This window comes from Peromyscus leucopus, chromosome 22 (assembly GCF_004664715.2).
Source record: "Peromyscus leucopus breed LL Stock chromosome 22, UCI_PerLeu_2.1, whole genome shotgun sequence".
Taxonomy (NCBI): Eukaryota; Metazoa; Chordata; class Mammalia; order Rodentia; family Cricetidae; genus Peromyscus; species Peromyscus leucopus.
In genome coordinates, this window is record NC_051081.1 from 35,453,123 (window position 1) to 35,471,001 (window position 17,879).

At 51.3% G+C, this 17,879-nt stretch overlaps 1 protein-coding gene and 1 long non-coding RNA gene across 2 annotated transcripts in view; one reads left to right on the forward strand and one right to left on the reverse strand.

Moving 5' to 3' along the window:
- Cib4 (calcium and integrin binding family member 4) overlaps window positions 1-15,469 on the reverse strand; it is a 60,212-nt gene extending 44,743 nt beyond the window's left edge. The window contains exons 1-3 of the mRNA XM_028875653.2: window positions 14,172-15,469; window positions 13,682-13,716; window positions 2,942-3,038 (exon numbers count right to left, since the gene is read on the reverse strand). Coding sequence (XP_028731486.1) covers window positions 2,942-3,038; window positions 13,682-13,716; window positions 14,172-14,225 — 186 coding nt within the window. The 5' untranslated portion in view covers window positions 14,226-15,469. The remainder of the gene's footprint in view (window positions 1-2,941; window positions 3,039-13,681; window positions 13,717-14,171) is intronic.
- On the forward strand, window positions 14,828-16,878 carry LOC119086467. The gene is made up of 2 exons (XR_005089751.1): window positions 14,828-15,475; window positions 16,326-16,878. It is a non-coding gene; the product is annotated as an uncharacterized LOC119086467 (long non-coding RNA).
- The last annotated feature ends 1,001 nt before the right edge of the window (window positions 16,879-17,879 follow it).

Below are 17,879 nucleotides of genomic sequence, written 5' to 3' on the forward strand. Positions count from 1 at the left end.
CTCTAAGCCACCAGCCTGCTTTTTCCATGATGAAACCCCAATTAAGAACACAAAACTTCATTCTTCTCGGACCATCCAAGTCCCCTAACCGAGTTATACCAATCCCTAAAGTTCTCTGTCCCCCACCCCCACCCCCTCTTCCTCCCCCCTCCCACCTTCTCCAAGCCTGTCCCGGGAAAGATTCTGGGTAGTGTGAGTCACAAGGCTCCCATCCCTGGGCTGCAAGGTTCTTCCGCTTGCCCAAGATTGGGAAGGTGCAGAAGGCAACAAACGGGAGTCTGGGTTTAAGTCCAGCCTGAGGCCAGGGACATGGTGGTTGACCACCTAGGACGGAGGGCGAAAGATAAAGATAAATAGCGAGGCAATGATAGCGGCGGCAGCAACAACAACAAAAAACCAAAGTTCTTGCTTCTGGGATGAGTGTGTGTGTGTGTGTGTGTGTGTGTGTGTGTGTGTGTGTGTGTGCAACCAACTGATTTTTGGTGCATTGCTGTTGTTTTGAGCCAGGGTCTCATGTAACCCAGGCTGGCCTTGAGCTCCTGACTCGCCTGCTTCTAGCTCCCAAGTGCTGGGATTACAGCATACACTATCAGGTCTGGCTAACAAGAACATATTTTAAAAGTGAATTGGTGGTGATTATGGGTGACATATTTTTTTTTTTAAATGTCCTTACTTGGAAAAAATTGGAGGTTGGTGTCTCTAGTCCCTGCTGAAAATAAACTTCAGTTTTGGAAGAAAACGTCTGGGATACACTGTGGAGGATGATCCCGTAGAGAATAAGAACCACCCCAGAGACAGAACTACAGACTCTGAGGAGGCATCTAGTCCAGGCTCCCTTTGGTACCAAGTATATGCCAGAATAACCCCTGCCAAGGGCCTCCTGGCATGCCCTGCTTGGCTCCTTTTGGTGGTGGGGAGCTCATTCCCTGTGCAGCCTGGACTATTAGAAGGTATTTCCTTGTACTGTTGAAAATGTACCTAGTCCTTGGGCAGCTCTACTCCTGCCCACACTTCCTCATTCTTGGACCTCTCCATACTTGTATTTCAAACCCATCTGTGCTGGGTCCCCACCCACCTCTGCACCTGAGGACCACGACCCGCCTCCTAGGAGGAATCGTGCAGCCTTTGTTGAATGACTACAAAACTCCTCACTCAATAGCCAGCTTCTCCTCCTAGGTCCCTGGGCCTCATCTCGGAAGCAGCCTTACCCTCAGAGCCCATCCTGTTCCAGACAGAGAGACGATGTGCCCTCACTGCGTAATGACAGTTCAGATCACTATTCCGCCAAGATCCAAATGACATATGAGGAAGTCTGAGTGTTGTGATTTGTCAGCCCAACACCGCCTCCCACAAACCATGGGCAAATTTTAATTCAAATCTCAGAGTGACTGGGGAGTCCTTTTCTTGTGTACCTCTGGGCCTGGTCAGGCTGCCCTGGGCAAGGGCGGGGCCTCTTCCTAACAGAGGAAGTCTCAAGCCACTGTCCCTCAGGAACTGAGAGATGGGGGGGGGGTAGTTCTGAGAGCTGCAGACTTCCGGGAGCCAGGGGCCTCCAGGTCACCTCACCACTCCTCCCAATTTACATAGGAGGAATCTGAAGACTCACCCCAAGAGCAGAGTGTGCAGATGCACATGCATACCCTGTCTGTCTGTCTGTCGGTCGGTCGTGGGAATATGGAGTGTAGGCTTCAGGCTCGGTAAAGCAGAGAAAGCCAGAGGGAGACGGGGCGTGTTCCTCCTGTAGGTGTGTCCCGCCTTTGATAGTGTGAAACGACGTAGTCATCTAGAAGCTTCGTACTCAAGAACCGCATGCATTCCAAAACCAAAACGGAAACATACCAACAAACCAAACTAACCAACCAAACAAACAAACAAACAAAACAAAACTCATACTGTTTCAGGAAAGGTGAGGGTTTTGTGAGGGACTTCATTCAAAGCTTTCATTGGTTGCACATGGCTCAGCAGGCTGCAGGCTGGATATACCTGAGGGGGTTCCAGGCTTGGGGAGGTTGACAACATTGCTGGATGGATGGATGGATGGATGGATGGATGGATGGATGGATGGATGGATGGATGGGTGGATGGATGGATGGGTGGGTAGATGGATGGATGGATGGATGGGTGGATGAGTGGATGGATGGATGGGTGGGTGGGTGGATGGATGGATGGGTGGGTGGGTGGGTGGACGGATGAAGAATTAATGGAAGAGCTGGAACCAGAGTATTCTTCTCTTTAAAAACATGGGAATGGACAAAGACAGGCTAGGGGACAGTCTCCAGGCTCCCCGCATCTCTCCTCCCAGCTTCTCACAAGAGAACCTGAAGAAACTCTCAGTCCCTCTATAAGAGCCCTAGTCTCCTGACACAGTGTGAGCAAAAGACAAAAAAGGCAGAAGGAGGCTGGGCAGAAGTCTGAAGGAGCCCTTGGCTTCCTCAAGGCCCCTGGTGGCCCTGTGTGGGATCCCCCCACCTTTCTACTCACCCCAGTTGGGGTATAAAGGACACAGAAGAAATGATATGGTACACGGTTCTCTGGAGTCAGTGAGGGGTGGAGTAACTCCAAAGAGTGGATCACAAGCTGAGGCTCAGAAGGGACCTACAGGCCTCGGAACAGGAGGCCTGTGAATGGGGCCTGTGAGGGCTCCCAGCTGGGCCACCACCTTCCACCCGGGAGGCCTGGGGCGACCCTCACGGCCCTGGCTGGGTTGTCCTCACCTGAGAGAGGGCAATGGTGAGTACACCTCTCTGACCAGGCCTGGTGGGGGTGGAGGGAAGACAGACATGTGTGAGAAGTACTTGAAGGCCTCGCCCTGATGACCCCTCTGCCTGGAAACACCGGAGCCCCTCAGAATGACGGTGTCAGCCGAGACTCTTCAACCCTCGACATGGAGGGCCCGCTCTGCCCTTGCCATACCTTCAGCCCCTCCCCATCCTGGACTCACCCTCAGAGCAGGAAGGGAGCTGACCTGCTCCATGGTCAGTGTGGCCTCCTTATAGTGCTTGCCTGAGGGGCAGAGCTTCAGGAAGGTGTCGTGGATACTGAGGAGAAAGAAGAGAGGCATGGTGGCCACATGGGAACGAAAGGGGGCCGGGGAGTCCCCTGCTCGCGTGTGTTGGGATATCTTAGTGAAAAAAAGGGGGACTAAGTGTGGACTGACCCGGAACAAGAAACATCCCCCATCCTCCCACATTCCATGGGGGAGTATAACCATGAACGGGGAGCGAGGCAAGGCGAGGGGCTGTAATATGCTCTGTCACACGGACCACACTCCACACAGTGTTCATTCTTGACTATCAGAGCTGGCAGGAACTTCTGTCGCGGCTCCGTCCAGTCCCGCAGGTAGCGATGGAGACATCCAGGTCCCCTCCTGGACATCCAGGTGCCCTCATCCTCAGCATGTAGAAAAGAGGTCACTTGGTGAACACAGGAGCCAGGTTCAAATATCCATGTACTGGCAGCTGGTACACCTGACAGCCAAGCTGGACAGCTGGCTGCAGATGGTCCCCACAGACTGACAGCCGGAACAGTCTACCTCTCTCCTTTATCATGACCCTCTCCATCTGTAGGCAGCCGGGAAACTTTGTAAAGGACAAGCAGGGCCTGGTGCGGCTGTATGGCCACTGAGCAGATAGTCATAAGGAACCCTACCCCAGGCCAAGAGAAGATGCTCTCTCCACCTCTGTTCCTGTCTCCCCATCCTGGACTGCAGGCTCGGTCCACTAGCAGGCTCTTGGGACCACAAGGCCAGTGAGTGTGGCAGCCCATGGAGGAGAAGGTAGGCAGCAGGCTGGGCAGAGCTGTGTGATCCTGGGCAACTTACTTAATGCTTCTGAGCCTTGGCTTCATCGTTTGAATAAAGACCCATCAATACCTCTCTGGAGGCTGCAAGTTCAACGTAAGTGAAAGGAAGTGTGTGTGTGCTTGCGTGAAAGTGTGCATGCGTGTTAAGGTGTAAATACGGTTTAAAATATGTCTTTTATATCCAGATAGACCTAAGTCCCATCTCCACTCTGGGCTCTCCTCCGGTGCATCTGGCACACGCTTCCTGCTGGCTGTCGTACGTATAACTCCGGCTAAATCAAGATGGAGGGAGCCCTCTCACCTCACTCAGACTTTCTTTCCAGCCTTGTTTTTAATTATTATTATTGCATCTTTATTGTGTGTGCGCGCGGGTGCCTGTGTATACACACCTGCGCGTGCGCGCGCGCACACACACACACACACACACGCACGCACGCATGCACGCATGCACGCACGCTTGCACACACCACTGCATGCACGTGGAGGTCAGCAGACAACTTTCGGAAGCTAGTTTTTCCTTCTCCCGGGTGTGTCCAGTTATCGAACTCAGGTCTCCAGGCTTGGTAGGAAGTACTTCTTGCTAAGTCAGCCCTCCAGCCCTCCAGCCTCTTTTTTGATCCCCTTATCCTTCAGACTTAGCCTTCTCTCCTCCACTCCTTTTCTAGTCTGCTTTTCTCTTGCATGGAACCCCTAATCTCAGCCGAGAGCCAGGAGCGAGCAACCTAATTCACATCCTGGAGTAATAAATACCTCACAGTCCCTCCGTTGACCTCCCCAGATAAACTCAGATGAATTTGAGTCAGTGGGGATTTAGGGACACGTGGACTTAGTAAGGAATTCGGGGGTGATCCTATGACCAGAGAATCGGGGGTAGAGGGGGAGGCCGTGGCAGAGCCCAACAACAGAGAACGTGGAGCCATCGTTGGCTCCCTTTTTAGACACTCATTCCCGTCACGGCTCACTGACTAGGAGAGCATCCTGTACGTCTGTCTCAGCCATGGACAAGTGGAGGAAAAAAACAATAAACCCAAATTCTGTTTGTCCACCATGCTGCCCAGTTCTGCACTCTGAGAGGCTGGTCTCCACCCATTGCCACCGGCTCCCTGGCCTTCAACCTTCCAAAGGGCTTGGGCCCCGGGGGTGGGGGTGGGGGGGAGCCCCAGCAGGAAGTTGGAGGCCGCAAGAGAGAACAGTTAGGGATCCTCCCCTCTGACCTCACAACGTCGGCGCAGCTCTTAACCGAGTCTGTCCTTCAGCCGTGGCAGCTCTGACCGGCACCTGGCCACCTCAAGCCCTGGGCAGGGATGGTTGGTGTTTAGACGTCTCCCACCAGCCTCTGCAGAGTTTCTCCATCCTCTATCACCTCCCAGGAGTACAGCTGAGGATACTGTCTTTGTCCTCCTGGGATGCCGGCTAATGAGGCAGATGAACCCATGTGAATCCCTTTCCTTCCCTACTGGATGGGTGACCAGAGACCATAGACGTGGGTTCTATTCCTGCTTGTCCAGTGGGAGGCAGGCCCTTTCCAGGCAGGCTTTGTGCTGATTTGGGAAGGCCTGGCATATGGGAGGTGGACCAGGGCTTGGAGATGCATGGAGAGGGCCACGACACTGCCGATCTAGTAAGGGACCCTTGAACTGTCCTCAGAGGCTCTGTGTTAAATATAAGAGGGAGCCAAAAAAGCAGGGTGTGGGGGAGGTTGGGAGAGAATTCTAAAAGGTGTTGGGATGGGAGAAGGGTCATCTCAGGTCAACAGGAAGAAAGAAAATCTGTTCCTATTGGAGGTTCCCTGCTGATCTCTAAGGGGTAAGGGTGGTCACAGGCAAAAGGAGCATTATATCACTGTCAGTGTCCTTCCTTCCTTCCTTCCTTCCTTTCTTCTTTTTTCAAACAGGTCTCACTCTGTAGCCCTGGTTAACCTGGGACTCACTTTATAGATCAAGTTGGCCTTGAACTCATAGAGAACTGCCCGCCTCTGCCTCCAGAGTGTTGACATTAAGGATATGCACCAACTATCATGTCCAGACCAAAGACAGACTTTCACTAGGTGTGTGTTGGTGTGTGTGTGTGTGTGTGTGTGTGTGTGTGTGTGTGTGTGTGTGCTAAGAATACATGTACTTGTACCTACTGAGTCCAGATGTGGCTGTCCACTGCCTTATTCTTCCACCCTTCATCCTATTTCGGGGGGCAGGATCTCTCACTGAACCCAGATCTCACCAATTCAGTTAGCCGATTGGCCGGGGAGCTGCAGGAATTCTGTCTCTCTCTTCCCACCTCAAAAGCAGTGCTCAGCATTTTCACACGGACTGAATTCCAGGTCTCATGCTTGTGTGGCCAGCATGCTACCAACTGGGCCATCGTCCCAGCTCTTCACTCGGTTTAAGCCCTCCTGGAAACACATGCTTGTGGTGTGTGTACCTAGAGTGACTGTTCCTCTGTCCACCCTATAGGGAGGACCCAGCAAGGCAGGGACCACTCCTCTACAGAAGAGAACACAGGAGGTGGATGACTTGCCCAAAGTCATGTGGGGCGTGGATGTTAAAGTGTGAGTCGCAGACACCAGGGCTCTCACCCAGAAGCACAGAGAGGGGAGGCTGGGAAGGCCCTGGGGTTGTCAGGACCCCTCTTCTGACCACATACTGTGGTCTGGGCATGCTCAGACATGTCACCTCCTGGCGTCTTCCCAATAGTGCCTGTGGGAGAGGTGTAAGTGACCACTTTTGTGGATGGGTAAACTGAGGCTTGTGAAGTTTACCTAACATGTCCAGGGTCAGGCCCCTGGGAAGAAACAGGAGTAGATGACTGAAGCCTGAAATGGATTATTTGAGTTGTGCTATCTCCCCTTGAAGGGTCCACTCTACCCCTGCTCCCAGGTGAAAGACCCTGGGTACCCAATCCCTGTTGAACGGAGCCCTGCCCAGACGACTCCATGCCTTCCCAGACGGCCACAGGGACCAGCTGTCCACAGATGAATCACGGCTGCATCTCGGCTGCCACAGAATGTTCTCCTCCTCCAAATATGGATCAGCCAGCTCGAAATGGAGCTCTGAATTAATCACTAATGGACTCAAAAGTCAAAGCCATTTGAGAAACTCACACATTCACCCTGCCAACAGCCAGGCAGCCTGGGTGGGGCTCGCTTCCACGCTTGGCTCCCAGAGGAGAGAAAGGCTCAGAATCTACTTTGCTGGGAGGTACCCTCTCCAAGTGACCTTGGACCTGCCTCTCCCCTCCCTTCCCCTCCCCTCCCCTCTGCTCCCATCCTCCCCGCCTTTCTCACAGCCTCAGTTTCTCATGAGAAATGAGTGTCATGGTGACTGCCCTGCTTGGATCCCCCTAGTCAGGCATCTGTGACTCCAAAAGTCTGTTGTACCCCCCCTCTCTGCCATGCCTACCATAGCTGCCCCTGAGACTCTTTAGTTCAGTGGGTCTCAAACGGGGCTCTGTTAAACCCTGTAGGGAATCTGTGAATGGGTCTGTACTCCACTAGGCCCTGGGGTTCTTATTCAAACCCAGAACGCTGTGCAGGTTCTACAAGCTTCTGGGTGCCCCTCCCAGACCTGCAAGACCTAGATCAGAGATTTAACGTAAGCCGCTGGTCCCTGATTGGGCTCAGGGTCCCAAACATGCAGATTTTTACTTCCAGGCTGTGTGACCCTGGGAGAATCAGTGTGTCTCTCTGGGCCAATTTCCTGCTTTGCAAAGGGGACATAATAGCATGGTAGCAAACAGCTGTGTGCGCTCAGCCCTGAGCTGGGTGTGCATTGCTCACACAATGACATGTCATCTCCTGGGCCTATGATGGCTTTGTGAGGTTGGGGGCCCGAATCCCCTGACATTGTTTCACAGTCTGGAAACTGAGGCACAGTCACATAGCTGGAAAGCGGCAGAGCTGAGCCTCAAACCCCGGCTCCCGGGAAGAAAACTTGTAACATTCCATGTGCTGGAGCTTCAGCTGCTCCAGGGAGCTCTGGGGGCCAAGAGGTGGAACACGGGCCGGAGACGGGAAAGTCTGGGGAGTCTCCGAGATGCTAAGAAGAAAAAGTGGTTCCCTAAGGGGCTTGGCAGAGCGTTTGCCTAGCATGTGTGACACCCTATGATCAGTCCCCAACATGGAAGGAAGGAAGAGGGAAGGGAGGGAGGGAGGGAAGGAGGGAGGGGGAGGGAGGGAGGGGGAGGGAGGGAGGGGGGAGGGAGAGGGGAGGGAGGAAGGGAGGAAGGGAGAGGGAAGGGAGGGAGGGAGGGAGGGAGGGGGAGGGAGGGAGGGAGGGGGAGGGAAAGGGGGGAGGGGGAGGGGGAGGGAGGAAGGAAGAAAGGGGGGAGGGGGAGGGGGGAGGGAGGAAGGAAGAAAGGGGGGAGGGAGGGAGGGAAGGAGGGAGGGAGGGAGGGGAAGGGAGGAAGGAAGAAAGGGGAGGAGGGGGGAGGGAGGAAGAAAGAAAGGGAGGAGGGAGGGAGGGGAGGAGGGAGGGAGGAAGAAGGAAAGAAGGAGGGAGGGAGGGAGGGAGGACCTGGCTGAGCAGGGTCTAGGAACAAATGCTTCCGTAGATCCAACCTTAACCCAGAGATTCCAAAGTGTCACCGATTCAACCAAAGCGCTCAGCCTGGGCCAGGCTGACCCGGATCGGTCACAGTACATTTGGATCTGGTGACTTGGCCTTCTCGTGCTTACTCATATGGATAAGAAGGTGAGACGTCTTACACAGACGTGCTCACCGCCTTCCCACCTGGTATTGATGTTTTCATGGTTTTTTTTATCAGTGGATCACCACTGTTCCACTGGGCCATCATTGAGGCCACTTAAGAACTGTTCAAAAGTGACTGGGGCTTGGTCTGGTCCAACTTGACCTTAGCAGCTCATGATGACCCTTTCTCCCCAGCACACTGTGAGCCAAGAACTTTCTGAGCCCACACCGTGCATCCATAATCTAAGCTGTTTCTTTCCTTTACCCGTGATGTACCCCTAACTCAGACATGCTCAAGTCCCTGGGTGTCTCTGAGGAGCTGGGCTGTTTTCTGTTTGCCCTTCTGCATCCATGTGTGGCAACAGCCCTCACTTCAGAAACCGGGAGTGTCTCGTCTCTCTCAGTCTAGTTTGCCAACGCAACACACTGCAACAGGCGAAAAACATAAGCACTGCAAAGCCTACCGTCAGGATGACTTATATTCCGTACCCCACACTCATCTACCCTGTTCTCCAGAGGCATTTTACAAACAGCTTTCTGTTTCTCTTGGTTTTGTTTTTTTCTTAATATTTATATAACACTTCTAAGCACTGCACTAATGCTGCTACCACCGTCAGTACCATTTCATTATGGATATTATCTTGCGACAGGCCCCTATTAAGAAGAGGATTTATTTCCCTATGGAAGTCCCTTTCCCGATGTCCCAATTTAAAACAATTTGCCCGAATCGATATTCTGTATTTACTGTATCACTATTATATTTTATTTATTATTCAAGCATTGCTCACAGCCGATTTCCCTTGTGTAGCGTGATTACATTTCCTTTCTTACAACGCCTTTTGTTTTTCCCGGAGTTAACTGTTGCTTTGCTTTCTTTTTCTCAGATTGCAGTGCACCTATCGTGAGCTCATCCGCCAAACTTCCGAGAGCGCTGTAAAGAACTGATTGCTTTCCAGGCCTGTGGCCATCGTCCTGCTCAAGCTTTCCTCCTTGTCTCCATCCTTGTAGTTAATTTCCCCATCCTTTATGGTAAAATCCTTTCTTCCATGGGTCCTGTATCTTTCTTTGAGTTTGATGACTAAGTTTAGTGTAGCAAATCCTCAAAAAGCTGTCTCAAATATTTTTTAATTGCATGTAAAAAAAAATATTGTTACCCCACTTACATTTCTGATCGATAGTTTATCCAGGAACTTCGTTCTAGATTGAAATTTTTCCCCTAAGAATTTTGAAGGACTTGTGTCTTCCAGTGCAAGCCCCAAGCTGTTCTGACTCCATACCCACTATTATGGAAGTCTTCTTTTCCTCCCCATTATCTCAGCGTTCTGAAATGTCATGATGGCAGGATGCTACATGCAGGCTCTTTTGTTCACTCTTGACACGTAGAGGTCCTTGGCCTTCAAGTCAGACTTCCAGCAAGGCTTTGAAGGTTGAGTGGAAGATCCTCTTGCTCTTCACCACTTCTGGTGGCCCCAACCTGGCTACAGCTCTTATCCAGATGGTGAGCTCATCCTCCATTGCAGTGGGGCAGGACTACCAAGTGGATCATAGAGCCAGAGGTAGACTGGCCTGATACCCTCAGTTTCCCTTCCTGCTCTCACCTGACTCTGCACCAGGGCTTTCCGAGCTCCCTCGGTCTTTCTGGGATTCGATTCCCTTACTCCAGGCCCTGCGGATCAGCTTCTTTCAGCTGAATCTGTTTGGGGGGCTATCTACTTGGTACTTCTCATATTTCTGTTGGCCTTCTTTGTCTATGTTTTTTTCTTTTTGTGCTTACAGGTTTACTCCTTCTTCTAAAAACAAGCCTTCACTCTCCCTTTGGTAGAGGGAATGGACTTGGGTGATACTCTGTTTTCCATGTTAACTGGAAGTTCCATGCCCTTTGCTTTCCTAATTTAATCTTATCGTCTTGAACATTAAACTTCTATGATTCTCCGTGAAAGTTCCCACACTCAAGACAGCATCTCACCGGTGAGTGAATCAGCACCTGTGTTTCCTGGGCCGTCTGTCGTGATGCAAGTAGGAATACCAAGTCAAAGTCTCTCTTTCAGTTTGACCCACAGCAGTTGAGCACCTTGATCAGTTGAGGCCCTTGTCCATGTCTTCAACTGCTCCTCAGGCTGTGGTACCCTTGAGCTGGGGTGTCACCTTTATGGAAGGAGCAGGACTCTCTGCAGCAGCATCCCGCCATCTTGGAGTTCCCGTCCCCTAGCGCTTGTGCATCTTGAAGGTGTGCAATGTGGAGACAGATGTAGAGTAGGGGTCGAGCACCACATCCTCCACTGTATCTTCATCAGGCAGGACGTCCCCTATCCGACACTGACCCACGCCTCTGCTCCAGGGCCCCAAAGGTAGAAGCTTCCTTGCAAGAGCTACCCAGTGAGGCATGGGTGCCTTGTGCTCCGGAATCTGAAGCCATCAGCCAGGGTGAGCCGGGAAGAGCTTCCAGAGAAGTTTGCGGGGCAGGTTTGGGCACCTGCAGAGCTTTCCCTCGCAACATCTGGACAGTTAAAGCTGCACCTTTTCCAGGGGAAGTGTTATCAGACTTGGAGGAGGAGGGGGTCACACAGACTGTGTGTGTCCCAAGCTAGGTTTGGCCACCTGTCCTTCATAAGTCAATTAAAAGAGCCACATTAATATCGGACAGCAGAAAACGATTTATTCAACGTGGCCACATTGGGAAGAGGGACAGAGGGGAGCCAGAGATTCTCCAAGCCATCTTCAGCAAAGAGAGCCAAGGATGTGCACATAAAAACACCTAAGCAGTACAGGTCAAGGTGTGGTCCCATCCACAACTGATCCATCATTATCTGAGCTCCAGTCTCATTCTGGAAGGTGAATTGACAAGTGGGTAGAACTGTGTGAAACCTCTTTCAGGGGCACAAGTCCCCCCTGTGGCTGGCACCTTTTCCTTCTCCCGGCATGAGATTCCTGGGGAAATTCCCATTTCTTTGGGATCCATTGTTTGAATCATCTGATAGATTGAGAGATACAGTGTCTCATTAGAATATCTTCATTTCTGCCAGGGCTGTTACATAAGGACACGGTATTAGTTACTTTTCTGGTTGCTCTGATAGAATACCTAGCAGAAATAACCTCTGGGGGTTTATTTGGTTCATGGTTGGAAGGGATACAGCCCTTCACGGTGGAGAAAAGTATGGCGGCTGGGGCTGGCAGCTGGGATGCTGGGTCTGTAGCTCTGAGGACGTAGGGACTGGGGCTGGCCTATTAAATCCTAGTGGAACAAGAAGCAAACGGTCTGGGAGCAGAAGTTTCCATAACCCTCGGGATCGGCTTCTGCAGCCCTACATTTGTCAGCCAGGCCCCGCATCCTAAAGGTTCCATAACCTCCCAAAATAGCGCCACCAGCGGGAGATGAAGTGTTCAAACACACGAGCCTGCTGGCACATTTACATTCAAACCATAATAGCTGCCTTTGATGGGGATGGGAGCAGGCTGGAAAGAGGATGTGAGCAGGGGCCACCTGAAGACCTGGGTGGTCAGGTCAGATGGGAAGGGACCCTTGAGGACGGCTTCCTTCCAAAGGACCTCATTCCCAGGAGGCCAACAAAGAACAGAGGAAAACAGGGGGGAAGAATCTTCAAGAAGGAAAACAAGGGTGCCCTCCATATTCTCTCTCCCCAGGTCCTCACCACCACCATCACAAACCACCCCACAGGCTAAGTCTCCATAACGGGGTCTGGTATTGAATTACAGTCCATCAAAGCAAGGGAAAGATCCAGAGCCATTGAGGAAGGATGGGTGGTTCTATATGCTTCCTGTAAAACTGTCGAAGAGGACAACTTCAAAAAAAAAAAAAAAAAAGACAAAGGTACAGAACAAAGGGGGTGAGGGGATGATTCATGCATAGGAAGCAATAATGTGAATGGCTGAGAGATTCGCAAAGGTCTGTGCGTGGACAATGCTCTTGGGATGTCTGGATGATAAACTGACAGTGAGCAGGGCCTGAGTCAAGAGGAAGAGCCCACAGGAGAGAATGGAGACCTTCGCGTCTCACTTAGAACGTGGGTCCTATTTGAATTTTCTAGCCATATTTAACCGGTGTTCCATTTCCTCTTGTTTTAGTTTTTATGCATACATCGCTTCTTAGAAAATATCAATGGGGATCAGGTGAGTAGTAGGATACAGCTCATCTGGAGTTTTGCCATTTTTTTCTTCTCTATGTTAAAAAAGTGAGTTCACAGAGTGACTCAGTCGTGACGTGCATGTATCAAACCCTAGCTTTGATTCTCAGTATAGAAAAAAAAAGTAAGTCAATAGTATTTTGAAAAGGAAAAGTAACACAGCCTCAAGATTGTCCCTGATATCCACAGCTCTTTGTCACTTGGTTATCCTATTGTGCCTGGAGAGTCTAATGTTTGTGGCCTTCAGGCTGGGTGTGGTGCTTCGGGAGGGTCAGTCCAAGAAGAGCCAATGAGGTTAAGCGGTGTGTATGTGTGTGTCCCGGACAGTGTCTAAACGGTCTCCTCATTCCCATCTTCATTGACTTCCCCTGAGAGAGTCCTGGAAAGCTCATTTGCACACCACACAGACTTGCACACCACACAGGCTTGCACACCACACAGGCTTGCACACCACACAAGTTTGTTGAGCACCTGGCTCTAACCAAACATATCTACCCCTGGTCATGGCACTCATGCCCTATGAAGCCATTTGTCACATCTCCATTCTGGATGATGAGGTCTTTGGCCAAGAGCTTTCCCACAGGGCAGGGTCCTGCTTGAGAGCACATTGCTTCTTCCCTTGTATCTGGCACAGAGAAGGCCCTGGAAGGAGTCTTGGGGGGTGGAGGGCAAGAAGGGGAGGGGACAGGTAGCAGACTGAGTGTCCACGGTGCTTCCAAGTTCATCGAACCAGCGAATAGCCCGACTAAGCTCACCCTACACTGTCTAAGCCTGTCTTCATTTTCCTCACTACCCAAGGACTCCCAGCAGCTATGAAGAATCTCTGCCTTAGGTGGTAGTAACCACATTGCAGCTCAGATTTGGTATGTGTGTCTTTCTACTCTAGGGGAATCTCACAATTTCCTGTCCATCCCAGATGCTGCCTCATGGCTGTGTGGTTCTGAGCAGGGGGTCACACCCTAGGGCCAGAGGGAAGCCATAACAGAAAAAGAACCCCCCACCCCCCTCACCCCTGCTCAAGAGAAGGGGAAGGAGGACCCGGGCCTCTCTACTCACCACAGAATCTCATTTCTCGTCAGGAAGGTCAGAGCCTGCAACAAATCAGAGAGATGACCTGCCACTCAATCTGGTCCCACCCTGGCCCCTGGAAGAGCATGGAGCCTCAGGAGAGGGGAGGCATTCTCTCATTGTACTGTTGAAGAAATGAAGTCACTGTAGGCCCCAGGAGCAGGCCCATGGTGGTAGCCAAGGCAAAGTGGTACCATATCCTCCTTGCCATGTCACGGGAGGGGGGGGGGAGGCAAAGTAACCCCAACTGGGAGAGCCAATCAGAACCAAGCAAAGCCCTGGGCTCTAGGACAGGGGATGGGGGTGAGGAGGTCGAAAGTGCCGATCCGAATCACAAGGCTACAAGTTCAGCAGAGGCAAGGACAACATTGCCAGCCCAGGACGCTCCAGAGCTTTAGCTAAGAGTTCTTCTCCTCTTTGTCCCACCTGCCCCGGGAAGCCCCTAGTTCTGTCCCAAATCTGTGACCTGACGACCCACCTGGTACTCTTCCAGATCCTCCCACTGCATCTGGTGCCTCAGACACTGCCCCATGCCAACCCAGCCTCCTCGCGCCAGCAGCAGAAACTTCTGCCCCAAGGGATCAGCAGCTGGTGCGGCCCGTTGATTCAGTTACCATGGTGACCAGCATTCCACCTTCTGCCCCTTGAGTTGGCAAGCAGGTTCTTTTGGTGCCCTGGCTAAGAAACATCACCTCCAGAACAACACATGGAAAGGCGGGCCAAGAAGCAGTCCTAAGACTGTTGACTCAGGGAGTCACGATGCCTGGGATGGAATCCCAGACCTGCCACGTGCTGACTGTGTGACCCAGGGCAAGCTATGCAACCTCTGTGATGCGCTGCGCCCTTACGTCTCCAAGGGGATAATAATCACAGGACCGTCATGGGGGTTCACGGAGTTGATGCAAGTAGCGATTACTGACACGTAGAAAGTGCCCCCTAAGTGTCAGAGTCAGATCCTGAGTACTGTGCAGGGGGTGGGATACATACTGAGGTGGAGAAACATAGACCCTGACTTCAGGGGATGGCCTACAGGATACAGAAGGGTACTTGACACCATCTGACTGAGTCCCCGGAGGAACAGAAGGTGCATTCAAATTTGGACGACAGGAAGGAACCCTGCACAAAGATGAGGTCAAAAGCTTCTACCAAGATGGGGCCGAAGTCAGGGCTCCTATCACAGAAGCTGCTCTGGTTCTGCCCAAGGGCAAATGGACCGAGCATCACTCCAGTATCACTCTTTGATTTTTCTGGGGGACAGAAAGCTGGATAGAATGGGCAGACCGTGGATCAGAAAAACAAAAGAAAACAAAAAACAAGCAAACAAACAAAAAACAGACAAAGAGCAGCACAGCATTGACGCTAAAGTTCTGGGGTCCCCCTGAAATCTTCTCCCTGCTTTCCTCCCGGGTATTCTGCATACCCACCCTCATAGGACACCTGAGTAGTCCCTTCAGCCCCCAACATATCCGACCACAGATTGTCCCGGGAGGAGCCTGCGACTCTGATGTGGTGAATTCTCTGGAAACGGAACGGCATGCTGCTGCCTATTTGACTCCATGGAAGTAGAGGCTGACAGGGAGCCTAGGCTTTGTCCCTTCCTTACTGAAGAGGCGCCAGCACCAGGCATGTCACTGGACCCTGGAGGGGAACAAGTCTTAGAGTTAGCAACAAGTTCTGAGAAGTATCTGCCCTCCGTACACACACCCTGTGCACACGCCTGGCCCCATACACACACACCGTGTACGCGCACATCCCTGGAGTTGGAAGCTGATGTCACTAGAGGTAACATTACAGGGTCATGAATATATAAAAACTGCTAAGCAAGAAGACAGGCACATCCAACCCCTTGATATTTTATCATCCATGAAGTTCAGGCTCGAAATCTGCGGAACCAAGTTACAAGAGAGATGGAGAGAGAGAGAGAGAGAGAGAGAGAGAGAGAGAGAGAGAGAGAGAGAGAGAGAGAGAGAGGAAGAGAGAGAACACCCATCATGTTTTAAGTAAGTTCATAACTTTGTGGGCCTTGGAGTGCGTGTAGCCTTTGAACTGTAGGCCACACTTGCCTGTTTGTAGACAGTGACGTTTAATAGTTGTTACATGTGATGACCCAAGAACCTAGACTTTGAAGTGCTAAAAGCTAGATTTTTGTCACTTTAAGCAAATCATCAAACTACCGTAAGCCTCAGTTCCCATCTCTAAAATGGGACTTGTAAATTCCTACTTCCTAAAATCGCAAGGTTGAAAAAACATGACAAAGGTGTGGTTTCTTTGGCTGCTGTTTTTTAATCAAGATGTCTGGTGCAAACTGGGTACTTGAGACAGGGGAAACAGTATTGCTTTAAAAGTTGAGCCTGGGAGGAAGCGGAGGCACCCAGCAAGTAGGCAGTTCACTAAACCCCATCCAGACTTGACCACTTCTAACTACCAGGTATATCCGCCAGAAGCCGGCTTGGTCCACGCTCAGAGTTGCTCATGGGATTCTTGCTCCCTTACTCTGCGTTGGTGAGGTTAAGGGATGCTCTGGGGATAGGCAAGTTGTAGGTCTGGGACACCCAGGGGAGCCTGGGGAACTTTGAGATGCTATCCTTGCAGGCTGTATCCTTCTCCAATCCAGTCTTTTTTCTTTTTTCAGACATCTTGATTATACAAGGTGCAGCAGCTTGGCACCAGCCTGTTGTGTCTTTACACTCTGCTGACCCTTGCTAAAAGAGAGCAACAAAAAGCAAAGGAGAGAACCACCCAGCAGCTCGGAGCTCTTAGCTCCTCATGCAGCCGCTACAGAGCGAGGCCGGGAGGCTGGTGAAGAACGCGGACCGGACAGACGGATGACACCCTGCCCAGACACACTCCAGGAATGTGAACCCACAGCCCTCAGGAAGCTACAGTGCAATAAGAGACAGATAACAAGGACCAGGCCGGAGGCCAACACTGGAGCCGTTAGAGCCTCCAAGGGAGAAGCCATTGGAACAGCAGCCGCCTGAGTGACAGATAGAGCTGAGCCAGGTTGAGGCGGCGGGGACAGTGTTCCAGGCCCAGGAGGCAAAGGAATCCAAGCCAGAACTGCATAACACCGTACGGATTTTCACATTTGTTTTTATGGGGTACCTTCCCTTCTGAAAACGATGCGGGGGGTTTGTCATTTACAACTGGTGTATAAAGTTACCTTTGTAAACACAGCCCTTTAATGAAAAGAAATAGGAGCCCTTTTAAAGAAAAATATTAAGTGGATCATTTTACAGGTGGTAGAGGAATGCACCAGAAATTACAAGGTGCTCTGTGTGCTCACGCGCTCCCTCTCTCTCTCCCTCCCTCCCTCCCTCATACACACACACAAAGCCAAGGTATGCCAGCCCTGCTCCCCTCTGTCTCCTCAGCTCTCACCCTCCCCACCCCTATCTGCCCCCAGCTCACTCCTTCCCCCACCCCATCCCCAAAGCTCTGGGACCTCATTCTAGACAGGCCTTTTATTGGTTCTCACCAATAACAATAGTAGCACTAAGAACGTCACCTTACATTTGCATATTCCCTTTACAATCCCAAACGCTTTCATAAGTACCAACCATCTCATTTGCCCAAGGAATAAAAGACCATGCATTTAAAAAGAAAAGAATGAAAGAAAGAAAGAAAAAAAATCCCCACAGGAGGTTCCACCTTCAATGTGTTAGCCAACCTGTGCCCCTCCCCCAGCCCATGGCACTCCTGGATGCCCGCGGTGCCACCGTGATTTCAGAAGAGGTGTGTAATGGAGCAGTGACATCTCTAGGAAGGCCAGTTAGTTCCACATCCTGCCTTTCTAGGGTCTGCCTGAGGTAGGTTTCTGTCACCTGGCACAGATTCTTAAAATTCCAACCCCTTCCCGAACTTAATTTATTTTTACTTGCCTTGTCAAATTCACCAGTCTTTGAAAAATGATTGGTATCCAGGCTATGTAAAAGGTTCTTACAACTTAACAATACAAAGAAATAAAGCCAACTGAAAAAAAAAAAAAAAAAAAAAAAAAAGAGAGAGAGGTGGGGGTGGGTGACTGAGTTGAGAGCTGGCCAGCACCTGGAAACTGACTGCTCTCAAAAAGGCTCTGAGTTCTGTTCCCAGCACCCACATTAAGTGGCTCAGAACTGCCTGTAACCCCAGCTTTTAGAGGATTTGATGTCCTCTTCTGGATGCCATGGGCACCTGCCTTTATGTA